Source organism: Mytilus galloprovincialis, chromosome 10 (assembly GCF_965363235.1).
Source record: "Mytilus galloprovincialis chromosome 10, xbMytGall1.hap1.1, whole genome shotgun sequence".
Lineage (NCBI taxonomy): Eukaryota > Metazoa > Mollusca > Bivalvia > Mytilida > Mytilidae > Mytilus > Mytilus galloprovincialis.
This window is the reverse complement of record NC_134847.1, coordinates 64,075,105-64,093,498: the sequence shown is the minus strand read 5'-3', so window position 1 is coordinate 64,093,498 and position 18,394 is coordinate 64,075,105. Positions and strand designations below refer to the sequence as shown.

Below are 18,394 nucleotides of genomic sequence, written 5' to 3'. Positions count from 1 at the left end.
CGGCCATCTTGGATGATGGATCGGCTACAAAGTAACAACTCTTGGTCAGCACCTCATAAGGAACATTCATGCCATGTTTGGTTCCATTCCATTCAGTGGTTCTCTAGAAGAAGTTCAAAATGTAAATTGTTAACGACGACGACGGACGACGGACGCCAAGTGGTGAGAAAAGCTCACTTGGCCCTTCGGGCCAGGTGAGCTAAAAATGAACGAAAAACAAAAAAAAATTACATAAAAAGCATACAAAAAAAATTACAGCACAAAAATTGGAGATAATTCAATATTACTTATCTTTTACAGGTTACTGTTATAATTATGTAAGAATGGGAGATAACTCCTGCACAAGGGTGAAAACTGGTGTAAATGGTAATTGATATGGAGGTGCACCAAAATGCATAGGAAGGATTATGAAATAAAATTTAGGTTTGAAAAGAAGCACTTTAATTTGGATATTTTATTCACAAAATCTGCATAACAATTTTTTACGTTACTTTACAGGCACCTTTAATATTTATTGACTGATTAATTGATGGAATGTTAGATGGCTTCTTAAAATCCTTTTCCGACCTGTAATATAATAAACAAATCTTTGGTAAAATTATCAGAATCTGTCTTTAATTCTCAAAAAAATATTTCTTTCAATGAAAACTAAAAAAGTATTCTTATGATTGACACATATTGAGTGTTCTTCTAAATTTATATATCATAATTTCACATTCAGGACAACATTCTGTCATTTTCACATCTAAGATAACAAATCAGGGTATCTGTATAAAATCTCCTTTATCTAAAAATCTGAGACAAGTATGGTATATGACAAATATGACATGACACTATCTCAGATTATAACTTAAGAGAAATGATATAACCTAGTTTGGAAAGGTCAAACAAACCAGTTTACATATTGGCCATCATACCTATAACCAGTTTTATATGGACACATACACAAACACTCAACTGTTTACGAGTTTAGATAGGAGACTTGTTTTACACCAGACAACAACATTCATATATACATGAATTTTAGCTAGCCCTTATTCTCGTAAATGTATATGATTAAAGTGAATAGAACCCATAGTTTGTATTGTTTTAGATGTTAAAATCGATCAGGGCGCCCATTTTTTTATTTTGTTGATACACTTCAACATTCATCATCAATATGTGCATCTTAAGCAGTAAAATTTTTATCTTGAAAAGTTACACTAAATATTCTTTAAGGTTTTTCCCCAATTTTTTTATTCATAACTAGTAATTCCTGGTTTTCTATTTACTTATCAAGTTGTGAAAAATTGGATTTTCATCTCCTGAAATCTGTTACAACTGCATATTTCATTGCTTTTGTTGCATTAACTTTAGCTTTTTTGTTTATACACTGGTAAACATTTATAATCATTAAAAATTAGGTTTGGTACAAGATATATGATGAGGATATCATAGGCATTATGCAGAATGTTTCTGAGGGGGCAGACTTTGGATTATGATTCACTAGCTCAAAGAGTCAAGCTTCAACCTTAATTACAACTTTAACATGTTTAATATTCCTATTCCATTTTTAGTATTTGAACCCCGAAACCTAGTTCAGTATGGCCTCCATTATAATAATTACTAAACTAGTACACATTTTTGTATAGGGGCCAGCTGTAGCATACCCCTGGGTGAGGGATTTTCTCACTGTGTTGAAGACCCATTAGTGGCCTTCATTGTTTTCTGCTCTTTGTTCAGGTTGTTGTCTCTTTGACACATTCCCCATTTCCATTCTCGATTTTATTATAGAAAGTAGGATATAGAGACCTTATGTTCATAAATTATCGTGACAAACAGACATGTGAAGGGAATAAACTATGTGAAGGGAATAAACTATCTTCTATAGAAAATGAATATTTTTGTGCATGAATATTTATGCTCTGGTTTATGTGTTTTGTGCTATCTCTGGCAACAAAATATTTCAATGTGTTCCTGTGGACTTAAAAACTATTCTGACAATTTCATCACCATTAATATTTACAATGCTATTTTTTAGTTTTGTACATTTCCCAGAGCAACTGTAACAGTTTCCATGAAACAACACTAAAACAGACAACAAAATTGAAAACACAATGTAAATTCCAACTTAAGCATAATCTGATGCAAAATTAAAAGATTGTTGTTAATTATTCTAAAGGAATTATAAAAAGACTGATCGTTTAAATAAAACCTTTTACGGATGTTATCTTTAATACCAGAAGAATCAATATTAAGAGTTCAAAGAGAGGCTAATTGGGTTCTGTTGACAAATCTTTACATGCTCCCAAGAGTAAATGGAGACAAATTCAATTATTAACTGTATGATTTCTGAAAAAATGTCCAAAACAAACATGCCAAAAAAACACAATGAAGACAAATTTGTAGCAAATAGAAAAGGTCTCAATACGTTTTTCTTTGTAAATTTGTATAAGGTTCCACAAAAGTATTTGGACACAACAAATTAAGACTAATATAGCCAACACAAGGACAAAAAAGAAAGCAATTTCTTTTATAACTCATTTCCTATGGCTGTATTTTCTCAAAGTTTCAAATTCTATGTAAGAAGGGTCCTAGAGTAATTCTTTAATATTTTCTATCCACTTTAGTTTATATTCTCAAGTCCCACTGTTATTTTTTTACATTTTGAGAATCACTCAATTAAATAGTCAATCTAACTAATATAGCTTAAAAAAATACAAATAAAATTAAAATTATTTTCAAATTAAAGTCTGCTTTTTCGACTGGAAATTTCGAAATAATAAATCCATAAAATTTCAAAATAAAATGTCAACAAAACATAAAGATGTGTAATGAGGTCATATAAATCAAATCAATTTTGTCGTAAACTTACAGATTTCACATGGTTTTTAACAAAAGAATGAAAATTAAGTCAAATACTATAATAAAGTACATTTGATTGGGTTAAATTTTCATCGCTATAACATTTAAAATTTTTAAACCTAATCCATTCCAGTATACGAAAAAAACAAACAAATCTGAAAAAAACAAACAAATCGTGGCATGTATCACATCAAAAGGCTTATTCAGCTGCTTACAAATGAATAACCTGCATACCTATATACATTTGATTGAAGAAGTGCAATAACATTATTAACCAAACAAAAATTAGATACAAGGATGTAAAAATATTTTATGTCAGTGGCTGATCCAGTCACATTGGAAAAGGAGTTAAAGCGTTCACATATATAAAATAAGTCAAAAAGAAGGGGGAAGGGGGTTGGGTGCTGTTCCAGCCCCAAAACCTCCCCGGATCTGCAGACAGCAGACTTATGCAAAGGAGTAGGTTCAGTAAGACCTCTTTTTGGCCCCAAAATATAGCAGTTTTACAAAATTGTGAAAATGTAATCTTTTAGCTATTTATTGGAAAGAAGAATGCTTCTGCTACACAAATATGGGCTGTTTTTGACAATACAATGCACATATATCAACATCATTAAGTCATGCTCAATTACTAAAATCTTCACAATTTTAGATTTTTTGTTAAATTTTAGACGGTTTCTGTCTTAAACAAAAGTGGCCGCATTCGTGTTCATTCATAATATTGAAATGTAAGTTGTATTTGATGATAATACATAACATATATAAAGGTGGAGGATGAACACAGATGCAGCCACTTTCATTTTTGACAAAAACCATCTGAAAAGTGACGATTTTTTGCATATTTGATAGATTTTTCATATATTAGATTGAATCGGAGCGTTTGTAATGACTTTATCAGTTAAAATCATTGACATAAACTAATTGAAATAGACCCTAAAGTGTTTAAAAAGTGTCCAAAATATTTCGTTAGACGAATCAGAAATTTGAGGCCAAAATTGGCCCTTACCTGACCTTCTCCTTTGGGCCTTTTTTTACTATCGGGATGTTAGATTAGGGTTAATTCTAGGTAGGTGTTTTAGGGTTCAGGCTAAGTAGGGTTAATGTCAGGTTAATGGTTAGAGAAATAAGGAATAGCTCTATATGGGTTGGGTCCCCTTACTTAATAAAGGCCAAAAGTTGGTGACAGATTCCATGAGCTTGTGATTTGTAACATACAACTGTTAACTACAGAAGAAGGTACAGATCTGCCAAAAATTATAAAGCAGTTTAACACCCTCACCCGGAGTCCCACCCCCCTTTCCTTGAATTAGCCATGGGGAACACAGATAAAATGTAAATGTGATAATTTTATATTCAAACATGTTACAGATAACCAAAGCTTGCCCCTTACATTATATAGATAAAAATGTGACTCCCGATTTCAGTTAACTGACAGTTCTAAATTTTTCTTTAAAAATTTATTGAAATTCATTTAAAAACAAGAAAACTTTAGGTATACATCTTGAATAACAATACCAGTACTCCAGTAGCCCAGTATTTTAACACCTATTCATGTGTTTTATGGTAAATTTAATCTGACAGTTTACACCTAATCCAGGTTTAATTAACCACATAATTCCACCAATGCTACTGTTCCTCATATGATTAGAATACTACCTACAGTAAAACCTGTAGTTTAGAAAGATAATTGACCCATCGTTTATAATGATCCCTGGCATCTACTGGAAATGCCAAGAAACTTGTTCAATGACAAAGTGGGGAGAAATGGGCGTTTCAATTTTAGTTTTTATCCAATTTTCCTGTAAGTATCCAAGTGGTCTGATTAAATCTGTTTACGATATAATAATTTGTAAATTGTGTCATGCATGACATTTATCTTCCTAAATCACAAAATACAAGACAGGGACTTTTCCTTACATGAAATTACCCTATTGTGGTATTAATTGGACAAGGTACTGTCATTAAGTTGGAAATTTTGAATTTGCTTAACATAATTGGTAAACAAAGATTGGCATGAATCTAATCCAAAATTTAGAATGCAGAGTTCCCTCCCTTTCTTCCTTTTATTTAGATTTTATATGCAAAACAAACAGCCTGATTCTTGTTTTAGTGAAAATAATCCTACTTTCAGACATAATAAGGCGACAGGTGTTTAGACAGACACATTTATCATAATAATGTGAAAAATGACCTCAAGATTAAGTCCACAGTCGGTGCTTTGTACTTTTATTTGGTCAGCAAACAACCAACCGTTTTGATCCTATACTGTACACATTAAATACAATAGGTGAACACTTTCAGTCTACATTGAACGATCACTTAATTAAACCATTTGTCAAACAGCATGTTAAGATAGATGTTTAGCTAGGAAAATCAATATTTAAAAAAAAGTCAACTTAGAAAATCTGCAGAGGGTCGTATTTAAACTTTTTTTTTTGCATCTTTGATAATTAAACTAAACAAATATTATAAAAGGGACAAATTAACAATCAACCTGTAGGAAAAAAGTCTTTGTTTCATGAAAATTCAGTCAGTTGCCATATAACAATGTACCCAATATTTCTTTTGTTAGGTATGTGAGGGAAGATTTCATTTTTAACATATTTTATTGTAATTGTACTATCTCAATATTCCTTTTCTGTCCCAGCATTATTGTACGAGGTTAACATGTGTAAGCAAAGAAGATAGGTTTAGAATTTTGATGTCATGTACTTCCAATGCACAATTCATGATGGTGGGTTTCTCTAACTGATTGGTGTTTTAAGACCTCAGTGGTGGAGATGAGGCAAGCAATAAGTACAAGACCCTTCAGAACTTGCAGAAGCATGAAACACATGGAATGATTGGTAATGATTAGGAAGTTCAAGGATTTGATGTTTAGTCAACTCTCTCTGAGTTTTTCCTCAGCTTTACCTTTATTTTCTAACATTCTTTGTTTGACCGTGTCCTCCTCTTCTTCGTCCACCTCCACCTCCATTTCAACATCTTCACTGTATTTAGCAGCCATTTATCATGAAGTTATTCCACAGAATTAATCCACATTATTTAAATCCATTTAATTATATATCTAAAAAAGAAAAATTCATTCATAAAAATTTGTAAATCTAAAAAGCAGCCAAGGGGGGATAACTCAGATTTTTTTTTAAGATTCAAAAATACCAAAATTAATAGATTGTAAAATATTTGACAAATTTGTTACTACCTTTGTTACTCAGTTTGTATTTTCTGTACCAAAAATAATATCCCACCATGGGGAAATTTCCGAAATGAAGTAATTCATAACATTTGTTGCCCTTTCTTGATGGCAGATGGTTTAATTTCATTCATTATTTAAATTTTAAACTTTTGTTTTTGTGAAGCCATATATCTTTTATTGAAGACCTGAAACTGACCTTTTTATGCCTTTCTCGTTTTATTGTGTTTTATGGTTAAGGAACATTGATGTATACTCCACTATATGACTCTTGTTTGTATTTATACCAATCTGGTATCTTGTTTGTATTTATACCAATCTGGTATATAGCCAACTCTAGTTCTGCTTATTTGATAATCATGATAATATGTCAAAGTTCATTCCAGCTATTTGTAAGCATTATCTTTATCATTACTCATGCAAAGTGTAATGTTTTCAATGACAATAATGATACTCCCAACATTAAAACTGAGAGTTGTAATATTATACAAATCTTCATAAAAAAGTAAATAGATATGGAAGATACTATTAAACTCCTGTCACTTTCGGTTAACTGGATTTCAAATAAATCTGTTCATAATCTTTACCATGTAATACATATGCATCAAATTGTAAAACAATATATGTCCCAATTTCTAAAAGCAAAAAAGAAAAAAAGCCACAAATTTACAATGCCCAAAATAGTGAATAGAACATACCTACAACCCAAAGGAAAGCTACAATCCAAAGTTTCATTTATAAGGATCTCTTACTCCACATGTTTTCTAAACTAAGGTCATTTATTTATCCATCTGGGCAATATTTACAGTGAAACCTCTCAGTACTGATTTTTTTTCACTTACATTTTTATTTACGCTAGAAAGAAACAAACCAGTTCTTGAATTAAAATGCATAAAGAAGGCACATCTGTATAAAATTTTACTTCTTTAAACCAAATCGCTGTCCAAACTTGACCACATTTTTGATAGATTCACATAATATGATTTCACTGTAAATTAATTATCATGACTTGACAATAATGTGTAATCCACAATTAAAACTACATACTATAATGAAATAACTATACAATAATTATCAATTATTAATTACCAACAATCATTGTAACTATAAATACTTTATGGATAACTAATTTGTTAAACATAATCAAGCATAAGATTCAATTAGATAGGAAATCTTTTTGTCTGTATCTTATCTCTGTCATGTGGAGATGTGGACTATATGTATAACAAGTACTAGGGGTCAAGGATTTATAACTAATACACATCCTTGCTAGGGTGCTTATATTTGATGTATCTGAAAAGCACTCTCATTCTGTTTTAAACATACACAGTAAAGTTGAATCTTATAGTGTCATTATTATGTTAAAAAATAAAATATTTGAACCAAAAACAAGTAATTCTATGATATCTTGTTATACTCATTTTTAATATGCATTATCACTGTACTGATTTCCTCCCAAGGATTTCCTCTAATTCTTCATATCTTATGTGTCTGATTTTTCCAATTAAATTACCCAACCCCTATTATATGCTTCATGATTTCAGAAAAAAAGACCTTAAAAGGACACTTTTTAATTGCTGTTCTCAAAGATACTAACTACCCAGCTTTGCTGTAAGTGGATGTCTACTCACTAGACTGTTCTTAATTCATCAATTAAATTGTGTATTATTGATAACATCTTTAAAACTATCCAGTATAGCTTCACACTTTGAAAAAAAAGCCTGTCACCAATTGTCTTTTGGATTCAGTTTTACAGTATTTACAACTTCAATATAACGTACAAACATTTTTTTGGTCGGGTCATTTAATAAGACATGATCATAGAACAACATGTGACCTATTGTTATCCGATTGCTCCAGGTGACAAAACAAGACAGGTATATTATCAATTAGCGTAAATAAATAATGACATATAGTCTGCTGTATCATCCCTACAGGTAGTAATGATGTCATAAGATTAATGAAGAATCACTGCTACATCGTATCTACACCCACCAAAACACTCATGTATCTATTCTCTTTACAACAAGCTTAGAGAATCACTGCTACATCGTACCTACACCCACCAAAACACTCATGTATCTATTCTCTTTACAACAAGCTTAGAGAATCACTGCTACATCGTACCTACACCCACCAAAACACTCTTGTATCTATTCTCTTTACAACAAGCTTAGAGAATCACTGCTACATCGTACCTACACCCACCAAAACACTCTTGTATCTATTCTCTTTACAACAAGCTTAGAGAATCACTGCTACATCGTACCTACACCCACCAAAACACTCATGTATCTATTCTCTTTACAACAAGCTTAGAGAATCACTGCTACATCGTACCTACACCCACCAAAACACTCATGTATCTATTCTCTTTACAACAAGCTTAGAGAATCACTGCTACATCGTACCTACACCCACCAAAACACTCATGTATCTATTCTCTTTACAAGAAACTTTGTATACTTTATTTTGGTATTTGTACATAGATATTTTAAGACATGTACCATCTGCAGAAGTGATGTCAACTTTAGATTAAAGTGCTATTGATTACAACTTTTGAATTGTTTGACCGATTCTTATCTTTTACTCCCTTAAATAACATGTTATGTTGTTTTTTACTACAACACCTACTTACATGAAAGGTTGAAGGTTGGGGGAAAAAAATGAAGGAACCCAAATGATGTACTTAAGTTTTTCCAAATTGTAATGAAATTATGAATACAAGAACCATGCATGCAATAATCTTACTTGTGTTCCATGAACCAATGAAAACGGAAGTAAGCAGCAAACCAATATATCTTTTACAAAATACTCAGAAGATCAGAATGCAAACACAGTCTTAATTATTATTCAACCTTATACATAATAATACATGTACTTCTGTATCAAAACCATTATGATTATTGCTTGGATATACTTCAAAGTTTGAATATACATGTACTATTCTGAACCATATTTATCCTATGGTAATTGAAAGCACTTGGCTTTTAATCTTCTGTTCTATTTTCCATTGACAACTTTTGACCTACAAATTAAATTATGGAACCTAAAACCTTCATGTCAACAAATACATCTTTAATGGCTCTTATAAAACAAATCAAGTTTCACAAATCTCTGTTATATAAGTTTCTTAATGGTTAAATGTGCTACATTGCACAATTTTTCCGTTGAGATTAAATTTCACAGGCATCTAGAACAAATCTTATAGAAAACAGAAAACTTTACCACTACTAAAGTAAAGAGTGTATTGAGGATTAAGGAAATTCAATGAATGTCTACTTAATTCACAAATAATCCTTGGTGCACTGCTAGTGGTGTGCACAATGTTATATAATCTAATTCATTCTAAGTAACATAAATAAAACATCAAGATGCATCAAATAATCTTTACAAATTTCACTGCACATTGATGGACATAATTTTTTTTCAATACAAGTCATTCTGAAAGATCTTAGAAGTTATACTTGAGTTATGTTGCCAAGTCATCACTGAATCATAGGCGGAACCAGGGGGGGCAGGGGGGCCTGGGCCCCCCCCATTCGTGGGAAAAATTTGGTTGATTATATAGGGAATCATTGAAGCATGACTGGAGCGGGCCCCCCTTAGGTCAGTCAGCGGGCCCCCCCCCCTTAGGAAAAGTTCTGGATCCGCCACTGTGAATCAAGTAGGGTTTAATTAGAATTTTACAGACTTGGCCCCATGTCCATTAATTGACTTATTGAGGACAGCAATTTACCAAAATTTAAGAATTATGATTAAGTTGTATCTTCTGAAAATTTGATCCCACTCCTATACCTCCTCCTTAAAAATAAACCAACAAATAAAAACAACCAAAAGAATATTTTACTTGATCTGAAATTCAATTGGATTTTTGCTAGTGCTTCATACACAAAGTTTCCATCGGTAACTTAAATTGATAAATGGACATGCAAGTTTGGATAGCTATATTGCCAAAAGCATAGGGAGTCAAACTTTTGACCTGAGATTTATGCTTTATTTAAACATCATCAAAGGTCAATTGTCTATCAATATCTTGTATTTGAACCACATCAGAGGTTAATGGTTTGATAAATTACCTTGTTAACATACACATTTTTTAGCCATAAGATAATTTTTTGCATAAAATTTCAACTTCCCCCTGATTAATCACATTACTAAGTAACCTTCAATATAACATCAATAGAACTTTAAATCCAGCAAAACAATACACTTATAATTTTGTTTTCCTTGTTTTCTTGACTGAATGGGTTTTAAAATTATTAAGATCAAGATATTGAGTGAAAAATGTATAGTCCATCTAACTCAACCTCAGAGACTACCAGCCCCTTCTTTCAATTTTTTTTTTTTTATATTTTACACTGCATTACAATTATATCAGAAACAGATACACCTAAATTTAAAAAAAGATGCGATATGATTGCCAATGAGACAAATAACAAGTTAAGGCTAAAGGACAAAGACGTGAAGTATTACAGGTTATGCTTGGAGTTTACCATCCTCAACAATGAGCAAACCCCATTGTATGGCAACCATAAAATGCTCAATAATGAAAAAATGTGAAACAATTCAACATAGAAAATAACAGCCTGACTTACATAATATCATAGGGGACAGAAACCCAATTAATAGTAAACAACAACAGTTTAAAACTTCCTTTTGTGTCTTCAAATGTACTGACAATTTTGTAATATTTGTATTCAAAATTAATTATCAGTACCACTTACACTTTGAAAACCTCCTTAGTAGACCTTTAAAGATGTAAATTTGATCCTTAGCTTATGTTTAGAGACCACAACATATCAGAATGACCTACCAGTCTGCTAAGCATACCTCATCATAAATTACTATACACACAGCTTACAATGTATGTAATACAATCATGTAAATCATCAGTGAAATTAACATTTGTAAACTAATGACCAGCCTTATTGCTTTCAAACATGCACAAGAAATATACATCATCGGTTTAACAGATCTGACCAAAGGGGTGTACACCTTTATACTGACAGTTGATTGTATGACCAAAGGTATGGTCATTAGTGTCAAATTAAAGTAACCAAATACCCAATAAAAATTTAGAGAAAATTATTTTAAAAAAGAAAATGAAAATTTGTGTTAAGTTGTTCTTGGAACAGACACATGCAGATAAAAGTGTGGGCTTTTTTAAACACATTTTAGATAAATTGGTGCAATTAATAAATGAATTTTATAAACCTAGAATAACCAATATAAAAGTTTAGGTTAGTGTATTGTCAGCCTTCAACAATAAAACCAGGAGCTAATCCCATATCATTATACATTATATGAGTAGGCTATGTATCCATAAAATATTTGAAAACATAAATCAACTTTTTTTCTAGATAGAGTACTGGTATTTTAAATACCATCAATTTCAGAAAGATAGTACATGTTTTGGTTCAGCTATATATCTTCATTTTTTTTACAAATTATCTCCATACAAAATTCTATTAATGCAAGCATGAAAGCCCCATTTTTCACACAGGTTAAGCATGAAGTTGTAGTGACATTACAAAGATAAATTATGCCAGACATCTTCTTTATTACAACTTATGTGAAGCAGTAGTCAAAAGTAATGAATCCCCAGTCATTTATTAATTTTTTTCTCACCAGAATGTACGTATCAACCTAAAAATATATAGTGCAGAAAAACAATAGATGTGTTTACATGTCTAAGGTGTGATAAGTGACTATGCACTGGCATGACACTCTGTACAGTACCAGCTGTGCCACTTATTGGTTTAAAAAAATAAAAACTTAAAAATTAATCATTCTTGATCTTGTGTTATATGAATAAAATCAAGAAAACTACAGAGGTATAAAGCCAAGCCGTAAATCCAAATAATATTTACAGCAAACAGTAACATTTTTGATATCATGCCTTTTCTAAGATTAATAAAAATTCTAAGATTAATGTAATATTACCAACAAACAGAAGATTTTTAATATAAAATATAAGAATTACTTACAAGCTCTTGTATGATGTTATATGAAATTCTTTATACCTCCTTATGCATAAATATCATTGAATATCTGCACTTCAATTGATAAAAACACCTTTATCAGGTTGCATATTCAGTATTTAACAAATTCACGTAAATGACACGACAAAATTATCACTATTATACAGAGATGAATTCTCCTGAGCAGGCACTATACCTAAACAACGTATCTTATTGACAAACCTCAAAATGATGACATAACACACATTATTAAAACTTTTCACCCTGGCAAACACTTCACAAAAAATATTTGCTTTGAGCACAATAATTGAGCCATACTCAGGATACCTGATCTTTTTAAAACATATTAACTTTACCCTATTTATTTACCTAAAGAAAATTATTACCCAGTTACGAAGACATGAACAAACAATTTGAAAGTATGATTATAAACTACGATCAAAATTTACGATAAACGATCATACCCACATTCCAACGATGGACAATTTTTTCATCTTAAAATCCCTGATAAACTATCGTAAAGAGAACTCCAAGTGGATTTTCCTTGCAATTTTAAGTATGAAGATCAACGTAGATGTCAAATTATGAAATGGATCATATTTAATGAGTTTTACTTGTTCATGTGTTACCCTGGTACAACGTTAAACATACCCAAAATGAAAAGGAGATATGACAACAGATTCTCAATGTTAACAAAATGCTACAGCGATGTGATCTAACCTTTACTCAAATACACAGCAACATAAAATTTTATTACATTTTGATTGTCAAATAATTCAAATGAGGTTTAATAGCACAGTACAGTCATTCCCAAAAAATGGGTACAATTACAAAATTACAGTGTCGCCGGCAAATAACCACAAAATGCAAGCTTAACATATGTCACAGATAATCTTTTTCGTGTTCTAAGTGATTAATATGTATACTAAAATAAAATTATATTCTTTTGTGATGTATATCTTAAATATATTTGTGTGATTTTCTATTTAATATACGGGTATCACACGAATTCCGAATGTCGCCAAGAAAAACTCCAAATATCGGTGTGAATTAAAATACTTTATTTCATCTAAATCATGATTAGATTTGCTTTTTTTATTTGACACTATATTGATTTTTATCCACAAAAATATTTTAGAATCAAAAGTTATAATATACACTTAGATTTACCCATTAAACCAATGTCGCCGATAAACGTATAACCTACCGTAACGTATCTTTAGGTACAGTCAAAACATATTTATATGATTGGAAATCATGCCCAAAGTGACTTTAAGCAAAGTTGATACATCAAATTTTAAAATCCTGCCTTTAACTTTTATTGCAATGAAACGAAAAATTAAAAAAAATCTTCTTTTTCTCTTTTTTTCGATTGTCGCATATAAGAATCCAACCTACGTAACGCGTATTTTGGAACGTACTAACCAAGAACAAATCAATTTGATGATTATTTCATTGAAATCACCCATAAAGCTTCTCAATAATCAGTTTTGAGAAAGCAACTCAACAATATTGTTACATATTTCCATGTATAATGTAAATAAATCTAACCTCCGTTTGAATAACCTCCGTGACGCAGTTATTTACAGTTAAGTTGTCAGACTTTTTTATCAGTATCAGCGGCTGCTGACACTGCCGAAAGTCATTTTTGTAGCAGACAGCATTTATTATAAAGGAAACAGACAAACAAAATACAGATTTTGAGAAAAAAAAATGTTGTTTTGAGAAAGGTAGGTTAACTTGTTTTTTCCTTTTAAGTGAGCAACATTATAACGTTTAATAAACGTTATATCAGCCATTTTCTCAGATGTAAAATAGTCTACAACACAACTTGTGTAATTACGACGACAATCATAACTTTAACAGCGGTTAATGGCAAACATTTTCAAGATCATTTAGGACTCATCAATGTAACGGAGGTTATACAAATTAAAAAAAATCTAAACATGCATGTAAACACGATCATACCAATTGAAATTCTTGTACATTGTTATAGATACCAAATCAGTCCATCAATTATCACTAATAAATATCAAAAGGTGATGTAAATCATAACCGATATCATTGATTTACGTTACGGAGGATAGAAATTTAAGGAAAAAAAAGTTTTTTTCTCTAACAGGACTTTACTCTTTTTCGATAAGGATTTACTAAGAATTTTTTTTAATTCTGTTGTCTTGTTTGTCATTTATTTCCAATATTTACATTCATTTATATGTTTGCTGTTGGTAAGAACTGGAATTGTCCGTTATGGAGGTTTTAAATGTCGTTACGGAGGATAGAAATTTTCGAAATGAAATTATTTTGACCCCAAAACTTCATAGTTGAGTATAATATATACATTATAGTGTGAAGGAAGATGACATTATATGTATAGAGCTAATAAAATTAAGTTGAACAGTATTCGGTTTAGGTAAAACATATTTTTGAGTGAAAGTTCATGAATCGTTACGGAGATTTTGACAAGAACAAGTCCATTTGACTAAAAGAAACATATAACTTGATAGAAAACAGTTTTTTAGTTTGTAATGTCAATAAATTGTTTAGAAAAGCTAGCATTAAAGAGTTAAGTGTTACTTTGTATCAGCATTTAGATACTGGTTTGATATTAACCTCCGTAACAAAGATGGGGGTGCGGATTAGTACAAGCATAAAAAATACATACAAGTGATTCAAAACATATATAATAGGGTTTTTCATGGAAAGCTGTATTATGAAACTAAAATATTGTACAGCATAACATTTCATTAGTTCAAATTCATTACTAAATAAGTTGTGAAAACTACTAATTTGAATTATTTTTTAAACGCTATATTGATTCAGACCTTAAAATTGGTATTTGCTTTCAATATATACAGAATAATACGTATACATCAGTTTGATATGGTGGTTAATGTAACCCATTTCACATGAGCCTGGATTTAAATCTTGTGTTTTTCTCTAATGCAATTTTTAAGATGACTTTATACAACACTAACCTCCGATACGTTCATACTTACCTTGTCTTACAAAAAATGCTAAAACTTGAAAACAACAAAAATGGTGTAAGTAAAAACTTAAAAAATGACAGACTAGATATAGACACAGAAGAAAACAGCACTCTCTCTCTGCTCAGTTGAAATTTATTTTTTAACAGTGTCTACATTCGAATTGTACCCATTTTTTGGGAATGACTGAGTAGTATTTACCAGCTGTAAACGGAAACACCTTATTTTTTAAGGTGTACATTATGTGCAAAAGCTATCATAAAAAATTATGAAATGACCCATTGTTGTGTATTTACATTTACTTGTAATGATATGCACAAATTTCTAAAAGGCATTCTTGCAAAACATTTTGTAATTCTTTCTAGAATCAGTGCTCTATAGTACTAATTAAATTAGGGGCACTAAAGAACCTAATTTGTTCATGTTGCTTCTTAAGTCATATAAACCACATTTACTAATTAATAAAATCAGAAAGATCAAAATAAAAATAATGAGATGCAAAATGTATATTTTCAAGTATTTTCCACTAATAGTTATGATAGCAATCTTGACTGACCAGTTTCAAGTGAATTAAAAAAAAAAATGGTCAACAGTTGCAGAAAAAAGTTGATTGTGGCAGCCGTAATAAAGATCATGTTTGATTTTATAGTTTAGTAGCAAGAATTTATTAATTCTTTTATTAATTTATTAATCTAATCTTCTATAAAATGAATGCTAATCTTATAATGTCTTTCACCCTTGCCGTTTGACTGCTCAATAACAGCATAGGAAAATCATAGTCTGATTATTTCAATAATATTACACATTTTGTTAATGAATAGTGTCCTATGATTATGGAACCTTCTAATCTCTCTTTTTACCAGATAAAAATAAGTTGTGGTAAGTTTTCCACTGAAAAGGCACATCTTGTAATCTTACCTATCTAACAAGAAATCCCAAAATAAAACAATGTGTTCCCTGCAAATCTTACCTCAAAGACAACAAAAATTCTTCAAAATTCAAAGATATTTTAAACATGTCTTTCAGTAAAGAAATAGATCCAACCCATTCATTCCCTTTCTTTTTTGTACCTAAATCACATTAAACATACACATGCAAAAATTTAAACATTACCGGGTACATCCATCACAAAATATTTGTTAATGCATTTTTCCTTCAAAAGTCTGTATCCTTTTATTTATCTCAAATTACTTAAAATGTTTCATTCATAAGAAGAATCTCCGACTACTTAATCTTCAATATCAACAATATATATTTTGATCTGGAGAGGAATGCAGGGAAAATGTAGAATAAATTTTAATCACCCCATTACTTCACTTACCTTTAAGAGATTCTATCTTAACAACCTCAGATGACTGATAATATATAGATATCTCAATGGTATAATCCCCAGTCCACAAATTATCCCATTAAATTCAAATGAACATCAAGAGTCGTTGATTTCATTAATTACATAAGTTTTCGACAGGTGCTACAGTTTCATTCATAAAATGTGGTTTACCTGTAGTAAGTAAATGTAACAGTATTATAGACTCACAAGTTAAAGAAGCTATTATTTACGAATAGCCTGTAGTATATAAATCTACAGTAAAATCTAAATTATCAGTGACTAGTCGTTAACATTTATCATATAGTAAACAACAGAAATATAAATATCTGATTGTAATACAATATTAAAACTAATACTTCATTTTAATACATCACTCATATTTACTTGTTAAAATGAAATTAGATCATGAATTGATATATTGTTCTCCTAACCGATATATATGAATGCATGATCATGCCAATACATCTTCTGCAATTAGTAATAAGATTATATAAGACATTGCTTTTACAATTTATTGCTCTGCTTTGCACTCGCACAGAAGACTAATATACCTGTATCCTTTGCATAACAAATCATCAGTTTAAAGATAATTGTCGATAAACCTATTTTCCTCGCTATGTAGAGAACATTACTTAATTTTAGACATTTTTTGTAACACGTTTCTGCCATAGTTACCATGATCCTGCCAATTCTGTTCCATCTACTGCTGATGAAAACAAACTGCAAAATATATATGTGCATAATTAATTTATTGTGTTAACCACAATCATTATTTATCAAGAGCTAATTAATATATTGTAAGTGTAAAAATAATATTGCTATATTGAAACAGGTTCTGGTGACTAGCTTCCATAAATAAACCTATAATTTTAATATTTCCCTTTGGTAGATTGCTTGATTATTGTAGTGGAATATAGCTTTGGATTTCTAGCTCAAAATCTTTTAAGGTTTTTATAGTTTGAGGAATATCAAGTCTTTTAGATGTTTAAAGATCCATATCTTACTTCATCATAACTTTTCATTTTATGCCTATTCCAATTTATCTATTTTTGTACCTCAAGTTAAGTAAGAGTTATCTCCCTTTTAATAAAGGTTCCTATAATAAGTCACTGGGTCACTATAAAGAGCTGCTAAAGAAGAACATGCATTTTTTCACCATATACATAGTTTTACTTCAATAGTTAGTGAAAGCTTAAAAATAAATATCATAGAATTTGTACAGAAGAAACTCTTTCTAAATACTGTGAAAGCAATATAATACTTAACAAAGTAACATAAATCTATACAACAGAAGAATTTACCAAAGTGGCATAAAAGCTGAAAACAGTACCAAAGAAAGAAAATTAAATGCTAAAAACAGAAGGACCTATATGCAAGTAAAATGAAAGCTAAAAACAGAAGGACCTTACCACAGTAAAGTGAAAGCTGAAAACAGAAGGACCTTTACCCCACTAAAGTGAAAGCTAAAACTGGAAGATCTATCATAGTATAGTAAAAGCTAGAAACCTCAGGACCTTCTTAAGTAAAGTGAAAGCTGAAAGCCAGAGGACCCACTACTCATGTAAAGTGAAAGCTAAAACCAGAAGACCTACCAAAGTAAAGTAAATGCTGAAAACATGAGAACCTACACCCAAGTACAGCTAAAACATAAAAGAATACATATCACAATACAGTGAAATCTTCAAACAGATGAAGACTCACACATACAGTGAAAGCTGTAAACAGAACACAGTCTTGTGAGGACTATAAATAAAAGAGGGATTAACAAAATTCAATGAAAGCTGACCATGATAAAATCTACCAAAGCTGTAAACAGAACAAGTTGTATCTAACAGAAGAAATTCTACAGCTACTATCAAAGTATCAAGAAAGCTGGAAAATAGTAGAATCCATTTCAAAGCCGTTAACTCTATATATAATATTCAATAGAAGAAGACCTACCCTAAAAGTGTAAAGAAAGCTGTAAACATTAAATATTCAATTTTATATTTACTTTTAAATGTACCAAGGACATTTAAATCAAAGATCATACTGTAGGAAAAATCTTTCAACCATG

The 18,394-nt window shown here is 30.6% G+C and overlaps 1 protein-coding gene across 6 annotated transcripts in view; it reads right to left on the bottom strand.

Moving 5' to 3' along the window:
- The window catches only part of LOC143048109 (dystrophin-like), a 207,346-nt gene extending 190,847 nt beyond the window's left edge, over positions 1-16,499 (bottom strand). For 3 of the 6 annotated variants that reach the window (XM_076221562.1, XM_076221566.1, XM_076221561.1), the window contains exons 1-2: positions 16,330-16,499; positions 5,758-5,911 (exon numbers count right to left, since the gene is read on the bottom strand). In XM_076221562.1, coding sequence (XP_076077677.1) covers positions 5,758-5,851 — 94 coding nt within the window. In that variant the 5' untranslated portion in view covers positions 5,852-5,911; positions 16,330-16,499. The remainder of the gene's footprint in view (positions 1-5,757; positions 5,912-16,329) is intronic. The other 3 variants (XM_076221563.1, XM_076221564.1, XM_076221567.1) reach the window with 1 other exon arrangement.
- Positions 16,500-18,394: the final 1,895 nt, after the last annotated feature.